General features: G+C 57.4%; 1 protein-coding gene across 1 annotated transcript; it reads right to left on the bottom strand.

Annotated features, from left to right (window-relative positions):
* Positions 1–796: 796 nt before the first annotated feature.
* On the bottom strand, positions 797–14,726 carry TRIM8 (tripartite motif containing 8). Its single transcript, XM_045854211.1, has 6 exons — positions 13,107–14,726; positions 4,315–4,410; positions 3,779–4,012; positions 2,969–3,000; positions 2,719–2,834; positions 797–2,362 (listed from the first exon to the last, which is right to left on the bottom strand). Exons 1-6 carry the CDS (start codon positions 13,674–13,676, stop codon positions 1,755–1,757), a joined length of 1,656 nt encoding a protein of 551 aa, XP_045710167.1. The 5' UTR covers positions 13,677–14,726; the 3' UTR covers positions 797–1,754.
* Positions 14,727–16,609: the final 1,883 nt, after the last annotated feature.

Genomic DNA, 16,609 nt, shown 5'->3' with positions numbered 1-16,609 from the left:
CAAAAGAGAAGGGCTTCTGGGGTGTCCCATCCCCACCTTCCATCTCAGGGGTCCCTGTGACAAGCAGGACCCTGGACAGTCCCTCACGGCTGACTTCTGAAACCCCAGGATGTGTCAGAATCAACTGGGGAGTTAAAAGTGCAGATTCCTGGGCTCTCGATGATTCCCACCAAGTGGGGCTCCAGGAACTGGCCCTTTGGATTAGTAAATTCCCAAGACATGCTAGACTCTGAGCTCTGCCAAAGGGGATAAAGGTAGGATGTACTTTCACTTTGCAACCCTGCTCCCATGCCTTCCAGAGCAAAGATTTTCCTGCCTGATCTTCTACGCTAAGGCGCCAGAGCCCAAGTCACCAAAGGAAGCACGGAGCTGTGACCCCACCCACCCAATGGGGGCCCAGTTAGACCAAATTCCAAGACAGGATCTTGCTTTATATCTATGCAGTGCTCGTGCTCAATGAATACTTGTGGACTGAAGGAAGCACTCTTTCACTTGTATTTCTTCCTTTGTCTGACCTAGCGAAGAACATGTTCACAGAACCTCAGAGATGCTGGGGCCCATGAAGCAGAGGACTGGGCCTGGGAGACTCTCGGCAAATATTTCCCAAATAAACCCAAGGCCAAGAGTAGATATAGTTAGTGCCTTATGGGTTGACACTCACAGGCTCAGAACAGGCTAGACCCAGAAGAGAATCAGGCCAGGAGGGCAGGGCCTCCGTTCCTGGACAGTCCTCTCCACACAGATGCCTGAGGAGTCCGGGACTAAGGGAGTTGGGGGTAAGAGGCGAGGCAGGGAGTGGGACTGCGCCATTATGTTTATTAGAAGGTCGGATTTCCGTGTGTGCTCTAGACAGATTACAGAATAAATACCTGCGCCTTGAGAACAGAAGTCCACGATTCATACAAAGTGCTCACTACAGGAAGCTGCTGTGTCAAAATCCAGGCGAGGACCCAACTCAGGGCAGCCCCTCCTCCCCCACTGACCTCCACAAGGGCTGTGCTATTTTTTGTGTAATTATTTATTTCTTTATTATTATTAATATTATTATTATTTGCTTTTGCTGTGGTCACTATTGTTGGCAAAGTTCCTTTTTCCCTTTCCTGGACACGGGGTTCCTGCCTGTAAGATTCCACTCTGAGGCTGAAGGCGCCAAAAGCTGCGTGAGAAGTGGCCTTTGAACTCCGTCTGGGAGGATGGTGAGAAGGAAGCAGGAGAAATCATTCTTTGTTTAAAAAAAAAATTAAAAAACAAAAGCCCCACAACCTACAGGTCATTCCTTACTCAGTCAGTGATCAAACTGCCCAAAAGAAAAACAGGAGCAGAAGCAGGCCAGCGGGCACTGGCCCTTTCTTCCAGGGCGGGGTGAGGAGGGTGTGCGCCCACCCCCCAAGGCTGTAGGGAAAGCTGCGGCTCCTCTTAGCCATAGAGGTGGGAAGAAGTGGAAGGAGAAAGGAGAGACAGAGAGAGCTCAGCGCCTTGAGGTACGCGCTTCCCCAACTCCAGGGCCACCTGCGGCCCCGGCCCGGCCCAGCTCCCACGTCACCTCCGTGTCCAGGAGATTCATAATAATAAAAAAAAAAAATCAAAAAAACAAAGGCCAAACAAAACAAAATCCAAAAGGACAAGACTTGGGGGAATGAAGGAGGAAGGGAGGGTGGACAGGAAGGTAGAAGGGCAGATCTCTGGATGCATAATTCCCGAGCCACTGGGGGCTGGGGGGGAAGATTCCCCAGCGCCCCGCCGCCTGCGTGGCGTTAGCTCGTCACGTAGTGTTTGGTGGACGGCTGCCCATACACCCTGTAGAAATCCTGGTGGCCAGGCTGCTGGGAGGCGTCGAGCCAGTCTCTGACCGCCAGGCCAGGAAGGGACTGGGGGACGGAGGGTGCGGGTGGGAGCGGGTGTGAGTACTCCTGCGAGGGCACTGTCCAGGGGAAATGGCCGGAGCGGGGGTAGGGCTGGTGGCCGCCATGGTTGGCCACGGAAGAACAGTAACAGTTGTCCACAGAACAGACGAGAATCTTGCGGCCACCGTACTGGGGGAGCATGGGCTGCTGGGCGGCGGAGCCATTGGGGTACTGTGATGGGGGAAACACAGGACTCGAGTGCACTGGCTGGGCGCCAGCCGGCAGGGCCACCAAGTGCTGCGTGGAGCTGCAGGGCCCCAGGGGCTGCCCTGACTGGCCCTCGCCGCTGGCCGTGCCCGCTGCCCCATACTGGCTGCCCACAGGGCCTGACGACGTCTCTAGGAAACTGGCCTCGGGGAAGGCCATTGAGTGCTTGCGCTTCTCCGCCCCAGAGCTGCTCACGCCACAAGGGTACAGGGGGACGCTTTGCAGGAAGGGCACCGGTGTGCTGAAGGGGCCTGTGGAGAGTTTGGGACAAAAGCCGCTGAAGTTCACATCCGAAACAACCCAGGCCTCCTCTCCCCTGGGGACCTTTCTCATCTGCAGGACCAGGCACACTGCATTATGCATCATTTTGGTCAGTGTCACTGCTTCATTACTGGTAGTTACTATTATTATTCCCGTTTCACAGCTGAAGAAACTGAGGCTCAGGGAGGGGCAGGCTTGCCCAAAGACCCACAGCTAGAAGTAGCCAAGCGAGGACATGAAGAAAAGTCCACCCGACTAGGCCACGCTGCCTCTCACAGGGAAGGCTCTGGTATATACCCTTGAACTAAGGGCTCTCTCCCCCTTCCGTTGAGGGCCCCACCCTCACCTTCTAGCATCTTCCGAAGCTGCTTCTCCTTCTTGGCCACCTCGTTCAGGAAGAGCTTGGAGTTCAGGTGGCCGATCTTAGGGGGAGAAAGGCTGCTGCCTGTGCAGGTCTGGGTCCTGGGGGCAGTGGACGGGGCATCTGCTGTGAGGAGGGATCACCGGTGAGCCCGCCCCACCACCGCCCTGTGGGCCTGGCCTTCCCCACCCTCCCCAGGAGGTGCTCCCCTGAGGGCCAGTGACCGTCTGCTCACCTGTCCATGAGGATTTTCACAGACTTGGTGTTCTAGGGAGAGAGAAGAGGTTGAGTCAGTGGAAGAGACAACTCAGGAGAAGGGAAGACAAAAGCTGTCCCGCTTCCCTCTCCCCGGGCAGGGTTGACCTCCTGATTCTGGCTACAGTGTGGCTGGGGGTGGGGGAGCTTGTGGTGGAGGTGTCTTCGTTTTTAAGAACAGCTGACATTGAACACTTACTATGCGACAGAATACTGCAAGTGCTTTTTATACACCCATCATTTTCTCCACGCAGCTAACCTAGAAGGAAGGTTCTGCTGGCACTCAATCCTCTATTCAAAATCTTTGGGGCCAGCTGTGTTTTGGAATGTGGAATTATATGGATTTCAGAAGGGAAATATGGTGCCTGTAGCATATATTACATATCACCCCCAGTCGGCACCATAATCCAATACACAATGTTTCTGTAGCAAAATGTTTGAATATTTGTACCAAGCAAGATAAATAAAGACCATAAATTGCCAACACCAAGTCAATTTTTGCTGTTAAATGAGTTGCCAGACTTTTTTTCCTTGTGTACAGATATTTAAAATTTGGACTGAGAATAAGCAGATGTGTATTATAAACCCCATTTTAAGGGGAGGAAACTGAGGCATGAGGAACATAGATGGCTTGCCAAGGTCGCCAAGGTCGCCAAGGTCGAAAAGAACAGGGTTGTTCCAGAGCCCTGTGGGTACACTGGTCAGGGAAACCGGTTGGGGAGCAGAGAATCGCAGACTCCAATGTAGGAATGCCCCCAGGCCCCACCGGCTGCTCCTGGGCCCAGCCCACCTTCATGAAGCTGACGTCCTCTGTCTTGTCGAAGAGCAGCTGCAGGGAGCCCAGCAGCTTCTTGGCTTCTTGCATGCGCTCCCCGAGGTGCAGCGCCTGCGCTGCGTTCTCACTGCAGAACTTGGCCTGGGCCTTGTCCAGAACCTCCACCGTCTGCCCCAGGTCCTCGTCCAGCAGCTGGTGCAGCTTCTCATACTGCAGCCTCACTTCTTCCTTCAGCTGGCTCACCTTCTCCTGCAGGCACGGGGCAGGAGTGCTCGTCAGGACCTCTGGCTGCCACTTCCGCCTGTCTCGCACCCTGGATGGCAGAGTCTGGGACCCCAGACCCCCAGGCTTCCCAAGGGCAGGGTGTGACCTGCTGGTAGCACAGGACTCTGTGCCAGGTGTCCCCGGTATCAGTGGGGCTCATCTGCTAACAGTCCGCTGAGAGACTGACCGAGGGGTTCTGGCCCAGATCCTAGCCCAAGGAAGGTACTAGCTCCAGGTCCTGCACCCAAGCCGCCCCCACCCCACACCATGAACTTGGGCTTAGCTACCTCTACCAGGCGCTTGTCTGACTCAAGTTTGTACAGCTGGTCCTCAATGTCCTGTTCTCGCTCCTCCAGCCGGTCCTGCTGTTTCATCAGCATCTTCTGCAGGGACAGTGGAGGCAGGGGCATCAGAGGGGGCTGTGGCTCTATCCCTCCCTCACCAAGGGTGGGTGAGTACCAACCTTCCCTCTACGGAACAGACTCATCCTATAGATCTTTTGACCCAGGTCACCTGAAATTTCTGCCATCCAACCTCTGCTGGCCCTCATGCAATCCCAGGGGCCTGGTTGGTGACAGCTCTTGGGCCAGCCTGTTCTCAGGAACCAAAAGCCTGGAATAGCTTCTCACACATGTCTAAACCATGAGCTTTCTGAGGGCAGGGTCAGGCCAGCCTCTGTTCTAAGCACTGCCCCCCCACCTCAGATGAATCTGATCATCCCAGCAACAATACGAGAGAAGTACTATTATCCTCATTTCAGGAAAGAGGAAACCATAGAGGTTAAGTAATTCATCCCAAGCGCATAGCTAGTTAAGTGGGAGAACTGGGATGCAAACCTCGGTGATCTGGCGGTAGGCTTTGTTCTTACCCAAGTCACGTTGCCTCCCTCTGGGGAGCCCCGTCTGAGAGATGAGTGCCCTAAGACACAGGGCCCAACACCCTTGTTCTTGATGCCGAGAGCTGGGCCTCAGCAGTCCTTGCTAGCTCCCTCGGCCCCCAAGTTGGAGCCCGGTGGAAAGGAGACGCTGGCTGTCCTAAAACCTGAGGCCAGACTCCTGGAAGGTACTGGACCAAGCTGCTCACCCCAGCCCCTAATCTCCTATCTCCACAATCCCCTTGCTCCCAGCCCTGCCCGTCCCAGCTGCTCCCTCCATTCTGTCACCCACCGTCAGCAGACACACCCCTTTAAACAGGGTCTTGCCCCTGCTCAGGAACTCTGACTCCCTCCTTCCAAACATTTTAGCACAGTAATGGAGGCACTTTTAAGACCTGGTGGTGTCCTGTCCTCAACATTCTGCACACATTCGCACTCCCTGCTCTCTGCTGAGGGTTTTCTGCAGCCTACAGTGCCTGTTCCCCCTCCTTGTATCTTTCAAGGCTCAACTTAAGGCCCCCTCCCTCCTCTAGGAGACTTTTCAGGAACCTGCTCAGAGCCTGTACAGGTCATACAGTGGGGCTGTCACAGTCTGGCCTCTCTATAGCTGTGCTGTCCAGGACGGTAGCCACTAGTCACACATGACTAACATGCCATTATCCCAGAAAGAGCTACAGAATACACTATTCTGTATCTTAGCTCACAAACCATGGTTTGATCGGCCTACAAAACTCAAGGTCTCTTGAAAATAGGGCTTTGTGCCCTGGCCAGGTAGCTCAGTTGGTTAGAGTGTTGTCCTGATACATCGAGGTTGTAGGTTCAATTCCCAGTCAGGGCGCATACAAAAAAATCAACCAATGAGTGCATAAGTAAGTGGAACAACAAACTGATGTTTCTCTCTCTCTCTCCCTTCCTCTCTTTCTATAGGGTGCTGGGCCACACAAATGCCATACGTGTGTGTGTATATATATCTCTATATATATCTATATATCATGTTTACTATAAAACCCATGGGTTTTACACATAAAATAAGGTTTGCAAAGCAAACTGCACAGAGCCTACCTCACAGTGAGTGTCCACTCAACAAGGAATGATTCTTTCTCCTTCCTCTGCGTGGGCCTCAGACTGACCCTCAGGTCTGACCCCATGACTCCCACTCCCACCCACACACAGCTGGCTTCCCAAGCTGTTGCCGACCCCTTTCTTACCCCCACCCCCTTTCACATGTGAGGAAGACAGGGCCAGTGAGGAGTTCGGTAGCCCCCTTGTGTGTTGGTGGCTAAACCAAGAACCAGGACCCCAAGAAGTGGAGTAGGTGGCGGTGAGGCTCTCAACTAAGCTGGGGAAGCCTGGGGCAGCCACCCCCAACCACCTGACCTTTCAGTGCTGCAGGGCAGGACTACGAAGAACCAGCCCCAGGAGACCCCACTCTGCCCAGCACCTTACACTGACAGCCGGCTCCCACCCCAGCCCAACACGCACAGAGATCTGTTGGAACCCGAGGGTCGCAGCTTTTGAGAAGCACCTCTGGGTGGGAGGCGGGAATAGAGGTAGGTAATTGGAGATCCTCCTGGCCTGTGAAACCACCCGGGGTTGTGTGAAGAGGGCAGCCAGCACCTCACAGTATTGCCCAGACACACGCATACAACGGCACGCACTGCCTGGCGAATATCTCACGCACACTGTCGTATACAGCTGCACATGTACCTGCTCTCACCCCCCTGCCCGGTGAAGGCTGCACCTCCAGAAGGCCCCAGTCAGTTGAGAGAGGCCTAGCAGGAAGGCAAGGTGGCCAGGACACCCTCTTTCAGGAACGTTATACCTTTTTACCTCCCCTCTAACAGCTGGCCCCCAGATTTCTGCCTGCTGGTGACCTTATACCCACACTCAGGAGGACAGCCCTCCACCCCACAACGCATCTCAGACTCCAGGCCACCTTTGCCTTCCCAATGCCCCGGATATCTGAAAGCTCAGGTCCCACACACCCCACCGAATCTGTGCATCACGGACTCCCTGCTCAAAACCACCAGTATCTGATGGGAGGTGCACCTGGGGTGGAGGCCCAGGAAAGAGCAGCCCAGGTGGGTTCCCAGCCCAGTTGCCCTCAGGGGATAGGAACGGGGCTGCTCTTATTCCAACTCTCCAGACCAGTGGGAGGCTCCTCCCCGACACCCTGAAAGCCCTTCAGGGGGTCCATGGCTGACCCCTCAGGGCAGAGCCAAGGGAGGCACCTCCTGTCCAGTCCTGGGTTGGGGGTGGGGTGACTCAGCCCCTTCCCTCTTCTAGGCCTTTCTCAGAGTCTTTTCTGGCAGCACTTCTACCCCGGGGCCCTGCAGCATCTTGCCTTAGCTTCAGCAGTCCCAGGTGCTGGTTCCTGGCTCCCTGGAGCCCCCTGAGGGAGGAGCCCAGCGTGGCTGGGTTTTCTAGTCCCCTGCCCCAGCTCAGAGGCCCTTGGGCTCCTGTCTCTGCCACTGGGGAGGGGGCTGAATTGGCCAGCTCACCCTTACAGGCACTGCCCTCCCTGGGGCCAGGTGATCTTAACCCTGCCACAGACAACACCTGGAGGAAGCAGGGGGTTGGGAGGACCGCTTCCTCCTCAGGCACTAGGAAACTTGGGGGACGGAGGGAAATATCCCCGTGCTGCCTCTTCATTACCCTCACCTCAGTCATCCCAAATGACTACATCAGGTTGCCAAGAAGCTGGAAGACAGGGAGCAGAGGAAGCAAAGGCTGGAACCCTCTCCACATCCCAAACCCCGAGGAGTTGCTGAGAGCTAAGGCCCGATTTCCCACCTGGGAAAAACCCAGAGCTGAGATAGGACGAGATTTCCCCACTTGAGTCAGAGCAAGGGCTCTCACTGCTGGGAGGAGACTTCATAACCTGCTCCCAGCCCACAGTAAGTCACCTGGGCTGTGACACACCTCAAGTGTGCAGGAGCAGGGGGAGCAGAGCGAAGCGGGGACCCTTGGTCCGGACTAGACGCACTGACAGACCAGGCCTCCAGCAGGAGGGGTGGCAACAGGAGGCCCAGGCCCGCTCCTCGGCCCTGGGCCAGACAGGACCTGCTCACTCCTGCCCCTTCCCCTCAGGTCTGTGAGGGCAAAGCAGCAAGAAGGCTTGAGGGCACTCCATTCCCATCTCTCCAAGGCCCCAGAACATCCCGCTCCTCATTCCTGTGACCCAGTGTTCTAGACTCTGCCTTGAGCTGCTCCCTCTGATGCCCCTCCCAGCCTGGAGAGGGGCCAATCAGTCGTAAGCCCCTCAGATTCCTGTCCTGGGAAAGCCTCATGTCTCTCTAGAGCCTGACTGGCCAGGCCCAGCTGGCATTTTTGGTGCCAGACTGGACTGGGCAGACGGGTGAGGCCGTGGGGACTCTGGGCTGTATAAAAGTTAATAAATAATAATAAAACCCACAAGTCAACCTTGCAGAGAAGCAAGGTCAGGAGGGAACAGGGCCCCAGGAGCTGGGCCAGAGGCAGGCCTGAGGTTTTCAGACAAGTCCAGGGCTGGGTCCTGCAGGCTGCGGTGGGAGGGTGGGGGGGCAGGAAGAGGGAGCTCAGCCAGCCAGACCCCTGCCCAGACAACTCTCGAGCCAGCTCCAGCTCTGGCTGCAACTCCTGCTCCAGAGCTACCCTACCCTCAACCTCCTCCCCAGCTACCAAACCCACCCCCCACTCTCTCACTCAAGAACTCCTCCCAGAAATACTTACCTTCTCACTCTCTGGGCCACAGCACTCTCCCCTCGTCCCAGAGCAGCACTGCCTACCCTAGATGCCCCTATCTGTGCCTCAGCTCCTGCCTTGGGCCACCTGGTGAACCCCCAGGCTGGGGTAACCACAGACCCAGAGAGAAGAAGTGCCAGGGCAGGTGCCAGGGCAAGGAGAGACACAGCACCTGGGAGGCGAGCCCCAGTGGACCCCAGAGAGGGTTTCCCAGCTGCAGAGTCAAATTAGCTTTTGCCATGCAGAGAGCAGAGCTCTGGGGCAGCAGAACAAAGAGGCAAGAGAGAAAGCCCCCCTTTGTCTGGGTTTGAATGCCAGGCCAGCCGGGAAGGAAGGCTTTCCCAGAGCCAGGGATGAGGCCAACCAGGCCTGCCTGCTCAGTCCAGGGTCGGGGCCCAAGCCCGGCTCATCTTCTCCCTGAGCCCACCCAGACTGCCCCAATACAGCACCGCAGGGTCCACCCAGGCGGCTACCTCCGATACTGCCACAGACAACAAGCTCACCCTAAGGTGAATCCCATCTTCCCCTTCCCTCCCTAATTCCCGCACCACCAGGTGAGAAAAGTTGCCCAAGACTGACAAGCATCAGCCACAGCCTGAGCAGGCAGTCCCGCTGGCACCATCACGCTGACAGTCACACACACAGACACACACACACACACACACTCAACTTCACCTGACAGGTGTGCAGCATGCTTGCTCTCTCACAAACACATACTTGTGCTCTTTCTGACCCTGCACCACACACACATAGACAACTACATAATTCAATCAGTCACTCACATTGTACCTTCTCAGAGATACACATGTTGAGGTACAAAAAATTCACATGTGAGATACACAACCAGACAAGCCGGCTACACACACACACACACACCTGCAGACTGACATGAATACACCGCTCCCCAGGGTTGCAGGAGGCAGAGGGATCAATATTCGTGCATGAGAAGCTCCCGGCTGTGTCAGCAGTATCCTGGGGTGGAGGTGGGGGTGGGCCTCTGCCTGGGCCCAGGGAGGCAGGCTCAGGATGGTCAAGGAAGTGGCACCTACATGATGCTAGCATCTCAAACACACAGCCTCCCTGCCCCAGCTCCCACCCTGCCTCAGGAGTATGGTGGGGGACGAGGTAGCTGGGGGCAAACCTCACCCCTACAGTCCACGTGATACAGACAGGCAGAGTGGAGACCTGGGATCCCCTCCAGGGTCCCATACGACCCCTCCAGCCAAGGGCAATGTGAGCAGCGGGTAACATCACCCCAGCAGCTGCAAACCACAAGCCGGCCCAAGCAGTGGGATCTCCTCTGAAAAGAACATCTGAACTCTGAACCTCCAAGAATGGAAAGACCATTCCCCATTCCAGCCTTGATCTGGGGTCCTACAAATGACAAAGAACCACCAACTATGACCTGAAAACACTCACACCCCCTGCATATCCCCTCACACACAGAGTTTGGCTTTAGCTTGAGTCATCTTTCCAGGTTGAGGGAGTTCTTGATAGGGGCGCTCCCAGCTCACAGAATTCCTGTTGCTCAGATAAAACCCTAAACCCAGGGCGGGGACTGGAAGAGGGTTTGAACACCTGGGGCTGCCAGGCCCGAGCCCACCCAAATGTCCTAATCTTAGGCTTTTAGCCTCTCATAGCCCCAGGAGAGAACATATTTAGTCTAGACACAGCCCAGAGAATGGTCTCTGGGGCCCACGCACTGGGCATCCAGGCCTCGGGAAAATGTGACCTACACACTGGCCTCCCAAGGGCACGGTGGGACCACAGACTTCACAAGCCTGACTCTGGGATCCCCTGCTCTGCTTGCCCCGCCTCTCCCCCAGTGGGGCCCTGCTTGCCTTCCTTCTGGGCCCCTGCTCTCAGGGTTGGGGCCCCCAGGGAGAGGTTGATCGGGTTTTCTATTTCTAGCCAATAGGGCATTTCAGCAGCTGCCCCCTCCCCTCTCCCAGGAGGACAGAAGAGGAAGCACAAGAAGCAGAGCTACATTTCAAGGCATGTGTCAGGCCTCCATGCTTCTGCTCTTATATCCAGGAGAATTCTGTTGCCTTTACTCACAGTACCAGCAGAAGTCCTTTGGGACTGATTCCCAAGAGAAAAGAGGCCCAGGGAAAGGTCCTCCCGCCCCCCCCCCCAGGGCCCAGATAAGATGGAGAGTGAAATGGGTTCTTCCATTCAGGTTCCCCAAAGCCCCCCCCTCCCCCCATATTCAATAAGTACAACTCATACTGAGTGGTGCTGGGCGATTAAAGGGTTTCCAACTCCAGTACCCTGGGCAGCAGAGAGAATCCCGAGGGCTGGAGGGGGATGAGACTCAGGCTAGGGGGCACAGATGCTAAGCAAACAGAATTGCACATCTGGCCCTGATGTGACCCAACACTTCTGAGCCTGCCCACACCAGGAACAAGAATGAAGACACAAACACACGGGCACAGCTGCTGACAAAGTTCAGGGCCTGCTTCCATCCAGTCCCTCCTGTGAGCTGCAGACTGGAGACCTGCTGATGGGACCCCCAGGATACACTGCATGCACATGCCACCCCCCCCCACCCCAACTACACAACCAGGAGACAGGTGCATTTGAGGGCAAGGCAGACAGTCAAAGACACTAGTAAACACAGACATACACCGAAAGATCCCCTCCTATTACTGAGTTAGGTACCATTATGCTTTCTTCCCCATCCAAATCAAAGACATCCCCAGCACTGAGACACAGCTAAGAGCCAACTGTGGGTGGGAGCACACATGCACTCAGCGCCCCGTTCTGTTCCTTTCAGTCCTGTCTTAGCCCTTCCCCTCCTCTCACTTTCCTCTGCCAATCCCAGGACTGAGAACTGGACAGCCCCCTTTCTCCTGCCTCTGCCTTTTCCCAGCCTCCTCCCGCCCCAAGCCCTTCCATCTTTATTAATAGCAGCAGCTTCCCAATGCTGGGGAAAGTCTGAGCTCTGCCTGCCCTCCGGCTCCTCTGCTTTCTCTAGGCTTCTGCCTTTTCTAACCCTAGTGGGGAAGGGGGCGGGGGTGGCTCCTCTCTCCACCCCCTTACCCCACACACTTCCTTTAAGAAACCAGAGGCCTTGTCCTGGCACAAAAACCCAGAGCTAGCCCATTGAATTGGAAACTAATTATACAGCAAATTTTATTTGTTGTCTTTGCCCTCAGCCAGTGGCAGCCCTCCTGCCTTTTGTTAGTTGTCTGTGTACGTTTTTTAATTGCTAAACAGTGACTCATTCAGACTGGTCCCTCCAAAGGAAATGGCCCTCCTCTGTGACCGGCCCTTGCTAGCTGCTTCCTCATACCCAAGCTCCTCGCTGGCCTCGACTAGCCCCCAGGGGCCCCCACCCAGAAACACTCCCAGTCCTCCCAGAGCCCAGCCTCTGCCCCAGGCCCCAAGCTGGGGCTCCAGAAACGGCTCAGACAGTCTCGGGCCAACCCCCTTCCTTCTGGTATGACTCAACTCCGAAAGCCAGGGGACCAGGGAGGGACCTAGGAGGAGCCCCCCTCTGAGGAAGGGGACGGAAGTATTGCCTCAGTCCGGCTCCAAAGCCAGGCCCAGAGGCCTGAGGGGGAAGGCGGTTTTGACATTGGCCGCTGCTGCAGGGTGTATACAATGGGAGGGGATGTGGTTCCGTAATCACTCAGCCGGCAGCCCAGGGGAGCCAGCTGCCTGAAACCAGATTGTGAGGCGGCTCAACCTTAAACCCACAGGATTCTTTTTCCGTCTTCCACTTCCCCTCCCCAAATGTGGGAGGGCTGTGATGGAGGGCTGAGCTGGGAGCAAAGGGCTCAGGATGAGAAAGACGAGACACATACTTTAAGGTTTGTTCATGCAGGCGCATGCAACACAGACAGGCGCACAGAGGGAGGGGATTCTCACACACGGACAGCGGGCTACCCGGAATAATCCAAATGGTCGAGACACTGTCCCGTGGTACCGCTGGCTGTCCAGGCCTTGTCCACATAGATACCCGGAGTTCTGCTCTCCCCGGGGAAGCTCCCTTCCACCCCGCAATGTGTTTCCAGCAGGGCTAGAAACTAACATGGCTGCTTTTGTTTACTTCCTCATTGGTATGCCAACATCATGGATCATGTCAGCCACAGCAGCGGCACCAGGACACTCATTACATAAACAGCAGCTGGAGAAGCAAAACCTGGGTCACCGCCTTGGTGACTTCCCTAGGGCCTACAGAAACAAGGCTGGGGGAGGGAGCTGTGTGAAAAACGGAAAAGCAACACCCAAACTCTACCCTTGACAGCCCCACACCTCAGTTCTATAAATAACTTACAAGATGAGCTCTCAGAGCACAGGTGCAAGAACGTATTAAGTAGCCATGGGGGACCCTTCTTCCTAGAACCTTGAACCCAAACTTTCAGAGTACTAGAGTTTGGAAGGGGGCTTCTGGCCTGATGTCACAAGAGTCAGCCTGTGCAGATGGGAGGTCCCCGCACAGTAGGGAGTGTGTGAGTGTGTGTGTAGGGTACTTGCCCGGATCTCATTCCTCCGGATCTCCACGTCGCACACCGAGTGTCCCTGATGCGCACCGCTGTAGTAGCAGCAGTACTGGCACACGGCCACCTGCTCGGCCTCGCAGTGGTAGAGGCGGTAGGCGTTGTGCTGCGGGCAGCTCCAGGCCCGCACGTCGTCCGCCTCCACCAGGAGGTGCCCGCGGGCGGTAGAGGGCTGCTGCAGGTGCGTCTGCACGTGGGACTGGCAGCAGGGCGCCTCGCAGCGCAGGCAGACCTTCTGTGCGGGGAGAGGAGGGCCGCGGCGACAGAACACGCAGTGCAACGCCGTGGGCGGCTTCTCCACGTGCAGGGCGTTGAACTTCTCCACAATGTTGGTGAGCTTCAGATTCTTCTCCAGGCCCGGCTTTTGGTTGTAGGCCTGGTTGCACTCCGGACAGCGCACCAGGCCGCTGTCCTTGGCCCAAGCCTCGCCGATGCATCCCCGGCAGAAGTTGTGTTTGCACGGCAATTGCACAGGCTCCACGAAGACATGCAGGCAGATGGGACAGATGAGTTCCTCCTCGAAGCAGTTCTTCCAATTATCTGCCATGGCGACTGCGGGCAGGGGGCCCGGGCAGGCCTTCCCAACTCCCCAGCCCTGGGGGTCCGGCTGGTACCGCTCTAGGCCCACCGAGCCCCGAGCTCCGGCCCCAAGAGGCCCCGACAGTCGCTCAGTCACCAGCGCCTTCCGCGCGCCCGCCCCCCAGAGGGAGCCTCGGTCCTCACACCGCGCGCGCAGCCGGTTGCGTCTCCTCCTCCTCCCGAGCGCCTAGCGGGAGGTGGTGGACTGCGCCAGGGCCGCAGCCGGGGCACCAGCCCTGGAGGGGAGCGCCGGAGTCCAAATTCCATATAAGAGGCCGCCTACCCGTCTGCGCGGCTAGGGCAGAAACAGCCCGCGGCCTGCGCTCGGCCCCGCGACTGACATTGGGGCACGCCCCGAGGCGGACAGAGCCCGGGAACCGCACACTTCCTCTAGCGACGACGGCGGCGGCAATGGTGGCTCCCTCCCGGCTCGCCGGCGCCGCGTCTCCCTTGCCTTGTCCGGGGCCCGAGGGCCGGGGAAACAAGTGCTGCCGCGCCGGTGGCTGCTAGATCCAGACCGGGCGGGCTAGGCGAGCCGGCGGTCCCGGGGCGGTGGCGTGGGCGCCCCCGGGCTTGCCGGCCGTCTGCGGGTGCGGGCTGCTGGGCGCAGGCGGGCCGACTCCGGGGCGCTGTGTGCGCGCAGGGGCAGTCATTCAGATGAAATTCCAGTCCCCGGCCAGAGACACCAGCCCGCCTCTGCCTTCCTCCTCCCTTCACAAATAGAAACGGAAGGGGGAGGGAGAGAAGTGGAAAAAAAAAAAAAAACCCAACCAGAAAGGGAGGGAGGAGAAGCCCCAGAGGTGCTCCGGCCTGACCTCCTCGTCGCTACTTCAGCGCTCCCCCGAGGCCCGGCGCCGGGCGCCCCCGCCGCGGAAAGACCCCGCTCTCCGTCTCCGCGCTGGGCGGGCGCCTCGGCTCTGCCGAGGAAAACAAGGATTGATCAAACTAGAAAGGAATTTTTCTCAACTGCTAATGAACAGGAGGCTCGGCTCGCGTCCCTCCCCTCCCCCTGGCCCGGCCCTCCCCCTTCGCCACCCCAGCCTCCCCCCACCCCCCCACTTTCTTTTCTTCTCGGCCTCTGCTCTGGCCTGGAAGGGTCCGGGCTGCGGTCGGAGCCAGCCCGCCGCGGCGGGGCCGGGCCGAGCCAGCCGGGCCGGGCAGCCTCCCTCAGCGCCCAGCCATCTTGGGCTCCTGCGGCCGCGGTGGCGGCGGCGGCCGGGGGTCCGGGTGTGCTCGCTTCGAGGGTCCTGCAGCGTTCTATCTCTCTCTCTTTTTCTTTTTTAAAGGGGAGAGCTGGCGGCCTCCCTCAAATTAGGAGAGAGAGAAGGGAGAAAATGCCAAGTCCCGATTTCTCTCCACCTCTGCTCCACCCACCCCGGTCCGTTCCAAAAAATAAAAAAAGATTAGAATTGGAAGAAGTCGGCAGAAAGGTGAGCGCCGGCGGCCCCCGGTTGCTGCCCAGGCGACGCGTCCGGGGCGGGCCCGCGCTAGTCGCTCCTTCGGTGGGTCCGTTTGTCCGCCCGCAGCTTCTCAACTGAGGGGAGGGCACTCTGGGCAGGGTCTCCGCAGCGGCTGTCGCCTCAGAGCTTTATCCTCAGATCAAAAAAAAAAAAAAAGAGGAAGAAAAAAAAACAAACCCAACCCCAACACTCTCATCACAGCCACCTTCAGCCATCTTGCGCGTATTATTATTATTTTAGGAATAATCTGTTTAATAAAAATAGCTGAGTCCCTAGCCCCCTCCCCCGCGTCCTGGGCTCCCCGCCCCTTTTAATAATAATCTCGATAATAAAAATGATCTGCGGGCCGGGCAGTCCGCGGCAGCCTTTTCCTGCCTCGGCTCGCTCGCGCTCCGGCTCTCCTTCCCCCAGGAAGGGGGCGCGGTGGGGGGATTCACCGCTGGGGCTCGGGAAGGGGTGCGTCCCTGTTGCCCGCTAGTTGGCCTCCGCCTCCACAGGGAGGGAAGGGCGCCCTAGCTGCCACCGCGCTGTTGCAAGGAGGGCGGGCAAGGGAGGGGCCCCTGCTCGCGGGACCGGCTGGAGGGGCGTCCAGGGGTCCCGGATCTTCCCACCACGGCCCGGCCTCGGAGTCTGCCGGCTGGGTAGGCGGATACAATGGGTTCCCTCACAGCCAGTGCGGCCGGCAAGGTGGGGAGCCAGGCGGGCAGGGGGCTGCGGTGAGCAGGACTCCTGAGCTAGGGCGGAGAGAAGCGGAGGGTGGTGTTTCTACCTCACGGCCGGTCCCGCTACTCAGGAAGGGGGCGGGGAGACGGGGAGGGGAGGCGAGGAGAAAGCGGCGGCACAACCGCGGCGCCTTTAATCAGCACCCGCTGGTTCGGCCCACCCGGCACTGGAGAAATAAATGGACAGGGGAGTGGGGCCGGGGCGGGGCGTTTTGTCCGGAAGTGCTGTTACAGCGGCTGAGGTGCCCGGCCCCTCCCCTTTTCCCTGTCTTGAGTTGGGGCTGTTTCGGAGGTTGCTCCTGCTATTGGGCCCCAAGCTGAGGCCCCGCCTCTTTAAGGCGGAGCAAACCAAAGATCCTCACGTGACTTGTACTAACTTGGGTATATTAAACATTGGGATGGGCTTTCGCGCTTCTTAAAAGGGCAATGATTCCACGGTGTAGTGGGGCCACTTCTTCCTGGGCTTAATTCACCCTTAGCTCTTTTTACCTGAGAGGCAGAGGGTTGTTAGCTCAGCTGCCTGATGGAACTGAGCAGAGAACTGCAAATGTTCACTGTGGGGCAATTTTCCTATGTCCTCCTAACTTTACCGGCCCCCCATTTCTGACGCTTAAAACTACCAAGCAAAATAGGAATTATTATAATGTTTAAAAAAAAAACCCGGAGGCTTAAAGAGCTGTAGTAATTACCGGAGGTCGATTGGTCAGTCACCAAATATT

Source organism: Phyllostomus hastatus, unplaced genomic scaffold (assembly GCF_019186645.2).
Source record: "Phyllostomus hastatus isolate PE091 unplaced genomic scaffold, TTU_PhHast_1.1 phas_scaffold_1066, whole genome shotgun sequence".
In the NCBI taxonomy this organism is placed as follows: Eukaryota; Metazoa; Chordata; class Mammalia; order Chiroptera; family Phyllostomidae; genus Phyllostomus; species Phyllostomus hastatus.
The sequence above is the reverse complement of the archived record's forward strand: the minus strand, read 5'-3'. Positions and strand labels throughout refer to the sequence as shown.

Excerpts from the sequence above, each read along its gene's own strand:
- TRIM8 (XM_045854211.1), bottom strand. The coding sequence starts at position 13,676 with ATGGCAGATAATTGGAAGAACTGCTTCGAGGAGGAACTCATCTGTCCC. Across the intron at positions 4,411-13,106 it reads TCCGGAGGAATGAGATCCGG|AAGATGCTGATGAAACAGCA; the intron begins GCAAGTACCCTA and ends CTGTCCCTGCAG. Across the intron at positions 3,001-3,778 it reads AGGACGTCAGCTTCATGAAG|AACACCAAGTCTGTGAAAAT; the intron begins GTGGGCTGGGCC and ends CTCTCTCCCTAG.